The 9,262-nt window shown below is 33.1% G+C and overlaps 1 protein-coding gene across 3 annotated transcripts; it reads left to right on the top strand.

The window, feature by feature from the left end:
- The first annotated feature begins 302 nt into the window (after positions 1–302).
- Positions 303–8,795, top strand: LAF3 (Amidohydrolase family). Of its 3 annotated transcripts, none has more exons than XM_022909008.2 (15): positions 303–388; positions 510–676; positions 919–1,020; positions 2,343–2,415; positions 3,343–3,449; positions 3,540–3,663; positions 4,228–4,413; positions 4,813–4,898; positions 5,359–5,466; positions 6,810–6,905; positions 6,995–7,093; positions 7,235–7,309; positions 7,639–7,770; positions 7,888–8,003; positions 8,410–8,795. In XM_022909008.2, exons 1-15 carry the CDS (start codon positions 310–312, stop codon positions 8,582–8,584), a joined length of 1,725 nt encoding a protein of 574 aa, XP_022764743.2. In that variant the 5' UTR covers positions 303–309; the 3' UTR covers positions 8,585–8,795. The 3 variants fall into 3 exon arrangements, with proteins under 3 accessions (XP_022764743.2, XP_022764742.2, XP_089604968.1); XM_022909007.2 differs by having other exon boundaries at positions 4,219–4,413; XM_089748842.1 differs by lacking the exons at positions 303–388; positions 510–676; positions 919–1,020 and adding exons at positions 1,890–2,020; positions 2,104–2,233 and having other exon boundaries at positions 4,219–4,413.
- The last annotated feature ends 467 nt before the right edge of the window (positions 8,796–9,262 follow it).

The raw sequence follows: 9,262 nt of genomic DNA, 5'->3' as shown, positions 1-9,262 counted from the left end.
TCGGTTTGTTATTCTCATTTGATTTTTTTAAATTTTAATTTTTTTAATGAAGTAAATTTTATAAAAAAATCAATGAATAAAGATGATAAAATAAAAAAATTTTGATATGTATTGGGCACCTATATATTAAATAATACAATGAAACACACTCATATGTTGTATGATAAACTATTAAAAAAATTATTCCGAAGCTATAGAAATTAAAAAAAAAATATTTACAAACATGTAAATGATAATATGATCCTTCCAAATAATAATAATAATAATAAAAACAAAAACAAGCCGAGGAAAAACAAAGAAGAAAAAAGCATGAATCTCCGCATCGTCATCTCAGCTTCGATTGCCATTTTCCTTTCTATTCTCTTCTTCCACCTCCTCAACTCAAATTGTAACTAAAACCAAACGCTCTTTTTCTCAATTTCTACTCATTTCCACTTCCTTTTACAATTCATCAACTTGGGTACTCCTTAATTTTACTACTTAACTTTTTTTTTTTTCTTTTGTCTCAGATTGGTTGAAATGGAGAGCTTCACTGATTCCATCAACTAAATTAGCGGCTGATTTGATAGTTAAAAATGGGGTCATTTTCACTAGTGACCCTTCTTTTCCTTTTGCTGATTCCATGGCCATTCGTGACGGAAGAATCCTCCGTCTTGGCAACTATTCCTCTCTTCAGGTTTTTTTTTTTTTTTTTTCCTTCTTCTTTTGATTTTGCATGTGGGTTTTTTCTTTGGCTAATGGTTGTTATGTTTCTTCTTAAAACATGTCAATTTCTAGGTTAATCTTTGCCATTGTAGTAGTGTCAACTTGATTTTTTTATTTTGAAAAGTACTATCCATTTGAAATAAAAAAAAAATTTACAAACTTGTAAGTTTGGAAAAGCAATCCTGCTTACATTTATTAATTACTTGAATGCAGGATTTGGCAGGATATGGCACTAAAGAGCTCAATCTTAAAGGAAAGATTGTGGTACCTGGATTTATTGATTCTCATGTGCACCTGATTTTTTCAGGACTTCAGGTTTTAAGAAATTCCACCTACTGATCTGATTTTTTTTTTTTCATTTTCTTTTTCCAGTTCTTTTCTGCAATTGATGAATCTTTTCACTTTTACTGAGCTGATATTATGCATATCAGAAGTTATTCTGAACTATTTTGTTAAATTCAGGTTTTAATGAAGAGAGTAATATGAAATGTACTAAACTACTATGCAATCATTTTTCTTTATGTAGAGTAGTCTGCCTTTTCATTTGATAAGCTTGATAGAAACATAAAAATTTAATTGCATACATCGGTATTCATGTATTTAATCTGATAAGGGTTGGCTTAATTAAGATAGAATTTCTACAAGCATTATTTAGGTTGGGATCAACAGGAAGAGCCTACAGGGGTCAGACAAATTTTTGTCCATGTTCCTTTTTATTAGCATTGTTTCATGGGATAATGTAGAAAAAGATTTTGAGTTTGTTGTCTATTGATGGATGCAATAGAAGCCTTGAAACTTTGAGAATTTTACTGTCGCCTGGAGTTTATGAGGAAGAATATGGGACTCTCAAGTTATCGGAACACTTAAGTTTGGAGTTTTTGAGAAGCCTCTTCTATTTGTTTTTCCTGTGTGAGTAAACTTTTGTTTTACGTCTTCTTGTTATGTTTATTGGTATTCTAGAGCTTTTTAATAATATTTCTTATTTTTATATCTTTATGTTTTCTTCTCCTTCTCTTCCATAAGGATTCTTATGTGCAAGAGCTCACCGCCATAGAGTTTCTTAATAGGTTTTTATGTGTTAAAAGGTTGTGTCTGAATTCCTTATTCCTACTGAAAGTCACGATCTTAACTTAGCTAACGTGAGATTGTATATATGACTTGTACATGACCAGCTGCAGCTACACAGAAACAGAGATCTAAAAACAAGCACTTTTATGATATCTTCACTCGTGGTGGAGTACAGCAGCTTGGGATGATACTTAGTTACTTATTTTCAGAATCCTTGTGTTATATTAGAGGTGTTCTCTTGAATTAGGTAGCCATGCTGTTGTTTAAAACTATGACAATTTACAGACAGAGTTTATTATTCACTTTATTATTCTTTCATTGTCCCTTTAGGTTTGTTTATGAACTCCTATCTTCATCGAATATTAACCATAGATAAAGAATATCCCCTTCATTTGCAACTTCCAAGCCATAATCAATTCTATGGACAGCTTCCTAAAATATGCCTCTACATTTTTTGAAAGTTTGTGCTTTGCTTTTAACACAATCTTTGTTTCCATTACTATGAGCTTCTGCTTTAGTTTCCTGTAGTTGTAGTCTATATGTAATTGAGATTTTATTGTGTAAAACAGATGGCACGTGTGCAGCTCCAAGGTGTAAGTCGGAAAGATGAGTTTGTGAGAAGGGTGAAAGAAGCAGCACTAAGTATCTTCTTGCTTTTTAATTATTATTTTCTTTTCTTGGTGTTTTGTTTTGCTATTTTTCTGGACAATGGAAAAATATATCAGTTTATTTTGTTATTTAATCACATCAGTCCTCAAAGCTTGTACTTTTCTTAACATAATTTCTGAAAAGTTTCTATATTAAGTTTCAAATATTCTTTACCAGCCGATTTGTTTTATACGTAAAGGGGATTAGCTGTCATATCCTATCATTTCTTTGTTTGTCTATAATCATGATCGTTCATGGCTTCTTGACACTTTGGTATATTAGAATTTAGACAAAGTGGACTTCTTAGGCCGATTGTTATCAACTCTACTATCTCCAGCTTATTCAGTGCAGTTTAGGAGACAACTTTGACAGCTCGGTTGGACGCTTCGATGCTGTTATGTTTACTGCATATTCAAATTTGCCTTGTACAAAAGAACCATCCAAATTATTCTTTAGCTTGACATAGTCTTAGACCCATATATTTTACAGCCTGAAGGTAGCCTATGGACAGTTTAGGAAATTAGTTAATCTCCTTTTGCACATCTTTTATTTCTTTTAGAAACAATGGTTTATTTTTTAAAATGTGTAATAATGATGTGTATGGTGAAGTCTAGTTTTCTATTTTCAATATAAAAATTGATGCTAAAAATTGTGGACTGCAGATATAAGAACCTTCTAGTGCAGTAGTTCTGCTTTTACACACCCACTAATCAACCTGTCACTGATAACATCCATCCCTCTGAAACTGTGAAAATTTGATTGTGAAGAAGTCGATTGTATTTGAGAACAACTAAAGGGAGATATAGAAACCCCCTGTGAGCATATAATTGAATGAAGTTATTCTAAGTGCTTTTGCTTCTTACATGTTTTTCCAAATCTTACAGAACTTTTTCACTCCCACATTCTTATGAATATTTATAGATGCCAAAAGGGGTTCATGGATTCTGGGTGGTGGATGGAACAATGAGCTTTGGGGAGGAGAACTTCCAGTGGCATCTTGGATAGATGATGTCACATCTGATAGTCCTGTAAGAAGCTGTAGTTTGATTGACATTAGCTATTTATATAAACATAAGGGCTCTATGTGTCACACATGGTAATGATATCTTGTTTTGCAGCTTTGGCTAGCAAGGATGGATGGTCATATGGGCTTGGCAAATTCCATGGCACTAAAGTTGGCTGGGGTCACTAATTTATCTAAGGATCCAAATGGTGGAACAATTATGAAAACTGCTGATGGAGGTATGTTTATTACCAGTTTTAGGGTTGATATTGCATGGTGGGACACATACAGCATTTTATCTGTGGTAGCTAAATAAAAATTTAAATATAGTCTAAATCTTCTAATTTTTTTTATCAGGTATAATGTCTACTTTTTATATCACATACAATATCACATATTAACAGAAGGTTTGGTTCTTTTGCCTCAACAATTTTGTTGTGCTTTGCTGCGTATGAATAAATATACTGCTGTATGGTCTCCTGGCAAGTTAGATTCTACATAAGTACTTTCTTTCATTTGTTTTGCTTACTTTTTTGTGGTGTAGAATCAGAAAGTTAGGCAAACATTTTTTCAACCAGATCAATTGCCATGGCAGGCATACTTTCAGTATAATAAATCCTATAGTATGTAATACATTTTTGGAAAATATTAATCTTGCAGATGCCTCATGTTCTTGTAGTTTGGTAATGAATGCAATTTCCAGCTATGAATTTCCTTAGGTTCTTTTCTAATATAATGAAGTTAACAGTGTACAAACTTGTTGCTTATATTAAATTGCCATTATGACCATGCAGAACCTGCAGGTCTGCTGATTGATGCTGCAATGGAACTTATTCTTTCCAGGATTCCAGAGGTCTCTGTAGATGAAAGGAGGGAAGCTATGCTTAGAGCTAGCAGTTTTGCCTTGACAAGGGGTGTCACAGCTGTTGTAGATTTTGGGAGATATTTTCCTGGGGCACCAGTTGAGGATTCCTGGCGGGACTTTTCAGGTTTCACCTAAAATAGTTTGCTGGGTCAATGTAAATATCAAATCAAACGAAACTATTCATTGTATTTCCTGTCCTGCATATTATTTGAAATAATTTAGCTCCTTATGTGAATAGCGTCTTGCATTTACATTAAGATAAAGACCTGTTTCCTAGTTTGTTGTTGAAACAATAATAAACCAATTAAACATGATGTGAGAAAATTCTAGTGGTATTTAAAATGCTACATCAACGTATCCTTGTAAGGATTTTCTTTATCTTTTCCAGGTGTTGGAGTTGTCATTAGTATATGTTGGCATGAATTGAAAACTGCTCTAAGAAACCGTCAAACACACCTTCAGAACATGACATTACCTTTTTCCATATCATAATTGTCTTCTTCTTTTTTTATCATTTGTACAGATGTGTATCATTGGGCTGATTCCTCAGGGAAGATGATAATCAGAGTGTGCTTATTTTTTCCAATGGAGACCTGGTCGCGGTTATATGTATGACCTCCATCAATTTCTCTCGTCATAGTGCAACAGACGATACAGTTATTTTTTACTTCCATTTCTTTGAATGACTTCTTAGTGTTATATATATATATATATATATATATATATATATCATGAATTAATAACTGAATCCAATCTCTAATACAAATCCCAATTGTTTCAGTTGTCTATTTCTGAAAATATATTTGTGCAATTACTTTTGTTTCCTAGTTTTGAAGCTTTATATTGTAATTGACTATAGGATTCCATCATTTTACACTTTAGCATTATTACATTAATTTTTATCTTTAACTATTATTGCTTGCGATCTCTTTGCATTACTTTTGTGTGCAAATATCTTGTCCTGTTAGAGATCAATGTTCTTTGTACCCTTCTGTTTTACGTTGTACTCTGATTTTTTTTTTCTTTCTTCATTTTGGTTTATTTGTAAGGTTTTTCTTTTTTGTATCAGGATGTAATTCATAAAGCAGGCCATGCTCTGAGCAATTGGATTTACTTTGGTGGTGTTAAAGCTTTTGCTGATGGATCTCTAGGTTCTAATAGTGCTCTTTTCCATGAGGTGAGAACCATCAACCTGTGCTGATTAACATTCTGGTGAATTGTAGATATATGGTTTGAAATTCATCCATTTGTCTAGCAGGAAATTTATTTGAATTTAAAAGAAAAGAGCTAATTTGGGCTTATTTATCTAGAGTTTGTTGTTTATATAAGCATAAACTTAAAAAGCTTTTTGACAAAATATAACCTAGAGGCTAACTTAGAACACTATTCCTTTTATAGTTTTTACTTTTGTTAGCCCTTCATTAGCATGCTGTTTTATGCATATTTTAAGATTGTTTTTGAATGTTAGAAGACAGCAGATAGCTGATGCATCTTGCACACGATTTTGGGCATTTCATGGAAATCGAATCTTATGCACACATGCAGATGGCTTATTAAATGTCATGGATACTTCTTTAGCCGCTAAATATCTCAATTGATGATAAATTGAAAAGAGACTGTTAATAAAATAAAGGATAATCCAAAACTGGACATATTAATTGGAAAAATGTGATGAGATGTTGTACCTTATTGATTGACCTACCGGTTGAATTAGTTAAGGTGCTTTTTGACTGAATTGTTACATTGGTCTAAGCACCTTTAACTTCCTTTTATGTTTACGAAATAGATTTTGAGTAGGCATAACCAGGAGATGCATTTTTTTCATTACTTAATCCTCAAGGATCTCATGTTTGCTTTTGCTAGCATCTTTTGTTGTTTTAACAAGGTGATTTCCAGAAGCTGTATGATGAAAGTTGACCAGCTTCTCCATCTTCTCTGGAATAAAAAATGAAGGATGGTTACCTCTTCCTCCATCCTCCTGGCCACCCCTTTTTCTTGCCTCCCGTTTTCTCAAAACTCCTGCTCTGGTCTTCTCCCCTGCTCTTTTAATGGCAAGATTTGGAACTTGTCCAATTCGGTTCTCTAGTAGAATCCTGATCTAGTCCCAATCGATCCCTTTATGCCTAGTTATTGGCAAGAGATCTCTTTGCTCAAGCTTCGTTCACATTAAGTTAATGTTTTATCTGATAATTTCTAATCAATGTTAGTGGAGATAATGGAACAATTTCAATTCCTAGAAATAAGATGCTTCCAAAGTTAATTTTGATAATAAACTCAGTAATCAAAACGTATATTGTATACTGCAATGGTAAACATGTATTCTGACATTGTCTTAGATGATCATCAAGCTGGATTGTGTACTAATGCAGCTTGTTCTCTCTCTCTGCGGCATGACCTCTCTCTCTCTCTTTTTTTTTTTTTGGGGGGGGGGGGGGGGGGGGAGGGGAGGGAGGAGGATGTAGGGGAACCTATTACCAGCAATTTAATATCTAATGCTACTACATTTTTCTTATACTGTAGCCATATTTCGATGACCCTCACAATTCTGGCTTACGAGTTGTGGAATTTGAAAGTCTTCTCAACATGACAATGGCATCAGACAAGTCTGGGCTTCAGGTCATCCATGGTTAATTGCACTCTCACTCTTCCTCTCAAATGAACTCTTTTATCAGTTGTAGAAGCTTACTTCTTTTAATTTATTTCAGGTTGCTATCCATGCTATAGGTGATAGAGCAAATGACTTGGTCCTGGATATGTATGAATCTGTTGCCTCAAAAAATGGAAAGAGGGATAGGAGATTTAGGGTAATGGTTGAAATCTCTACCCACATTTGCATTCATGCACACACTCAAACTAATTTCAGTTTCATCGTGTTTGGGTTGTCTCCTTTCAATTATTATTATTATAAATCATTGGTATTTTATTTTGAGCACAAATGCTTTCAGATTGAGCATGCCCAGCATTTGGCCCCTGGGACAGCAGATCGATTTGGCAAACAAGGGATTGTTGCGTCAGTACAGGTTTTAGTTCTTTTCGACACAACCTTTAGATGTTCATTATTTATACTAAGAGGTTGCTTATGAAATGTGCACATTCTTATTCAGATTTTGTAACTGCAGTGCAGTTCATGTTTGGACCATGAATTACATCTGCTCTTGTGCATTTTATTCCTTGTTATTTGCTAAAAACTTGAAACTACAGATGCATCCACGTGAGAGTGATCAAACTTCAATTAAAAGGGTGCAAGGCATATATAGGCTACAATATAATTGTTAACCACGAACCATTCTTATGCAATGCTACTGGAAATAATTTTGGTTTGATGATACTTGGATTCTATTGTCAACAGCCAGATCACTTGCTTGATGATGCTGATGTGGCGATCAGAAAGCTTGGGGTGGATAGGGCTCAAAAGGGGTCATATCTTTTCCGGTCACTTCTATCAAGCAACGCATTGTTGGCTCTTGGTTCTGACTGGCCTGTGAGAATTATCCAATGATTAATATTTGTTTATAGTTTCTACCATTCATTTTATTTTCTCAAAAGAATCTTTTTCAGCATGCTCTTAACAAAACCTCATTCCTTGCTGTTCTTTCAGGTTACAAGCATTTATCCTTTGCGTGCTGTAAGAACAGCAATGAAAAGAATTCCTCGAGGTTGGAACCATGCATGGATTCCATCTGAGCGCCTTTCACTGAATGACGCATTAATTGCGTAAGCAACACTAGAACTACTTTATCTGTTAGTCTTAGATGTATACTTATTTAGTCTTTAATATATAAATGCTTGCTGTGCACTGCTTAGTATGGGGATTTCTGGAGAGTAACCAAATTCCATATCATAATTGAAGTCGACACATTCCTTTATAGAAGTCTTTCAAACTTTTAAAAGAAAGTGTTCAAACGCGTGTGCTTGATAAGCATTCCTACCTTTCTCTTTGGATTTTGCATTGGCTTTTACTGCATCATAATTCGCTTCTATGCAACGCCAACACAAACTGTAGATGTTCATAATTGATTCTTTTTATTCATTTTGGTGAGGAGCAAGTTAGCCTGCTCCTTACTCAAATACTTTTAGCTGGTGATTACCCACATCAGTAATCACACTTTCCCCATTACAGGCACACCATTTCAGCTGCTCAGGCATGCTTTCTCGAGAACGAAATAGGATCTTTGTCAACGGGAAAATTGGCTGATTTTGTGATACTATCAACTGATTCATGGGATGAGTTTGCTACAGAAGGATCTGCATCAGTTGAGGCAACATATGTTGGTGGTATCCAGGCCTATCCATGAAAGCTTTTGATGTCAAAATACAGATAAGCTACCGCCATTAACATTTACCAGACGGTTCATAAGATGAACAACTCAGCCTTATATAGTTACTCATGGTGTATCAGTGTTTGTAACTTTGTATGATATCAGATTAGAAACATTGGACTCAAAAAAAAAAAAAAAAAATTCTAGGGATCTAACTTCAATTTTTATCACTTTTGGTTGAATTGAGGTAGCCAAGACCTTACCATCAAGTAGTATTGGTTTATCACTATGATTGGATAGATATTTATAAAAGAAAAAAAAAAGTTTTTTTAAAAGAAAAGAAATAAAACATGTTTTTCTTATTTGAATAGTTAAAATTAAAAAAAAAAGAAATGAAATTTAACAATCATTATTAGGATAAATAATGAAAAGAAAAAAAAATAATTTATTATAATATTTTTTATAATTATAATTATTTTATAAAGTAATATATAATATACAAATATATATTATCTAGTTTGTATAAACAAATCTTTTTAAATAACATTGAGTATGTTTAATATAATAATATGTATTAGTTAGCTATTGATTTATTTTTAATTTTATATTTAATTCAATCATTTAATTTATTTTGATAATAATTTAATTTTTTTTGGTTATTAAGACTTGAAAAATCATGAAATATATACAAATTATAATGTTATATAAATATTC

The sequence above is a fragment of the Durio zibethinus genome, chromosome 19 (genome assembly GCF_047325235.1).
Source record: "Durio zibethinus cultivar Kanyao isolate XHJ-2024 chromosome 19, ASM4732523v1, whole genome shotgun sequence".
NCBI lineage: Eukaryota > Viridiplantae > Streptophyta > Magnoliopsida > Malvales > Malvaceae > Durio > Durio zibethinus.
The sequence above is the reverse complement of the archived record's forward strand: the minus strand, read 5'-3'. Positions and strand labels throughout refer to the sequence as shown.

Coding starts and splice junctions, on each gene's coding strand:
- LAF3 (XM_022909007.2), top strand. CDS start 310: ATGAATCTCCGCATCGTCATCTCAGCTTCGATTGCCATTTTCCTTTCT. Junction 4,899..5,358: donor AGACCTGGTCGCGGTTATAT/GTATGACCTCCA, acceptor TTTTTGTATCAG/GATGTAATTCATAAAGCAGG. Junction 8,004..8,409: donor CTGAATGACGCATTAATTGC/GTAAGCAACACT, acceptor TCCCCATTACAG/GCACACCATTTCAGCTGCTC.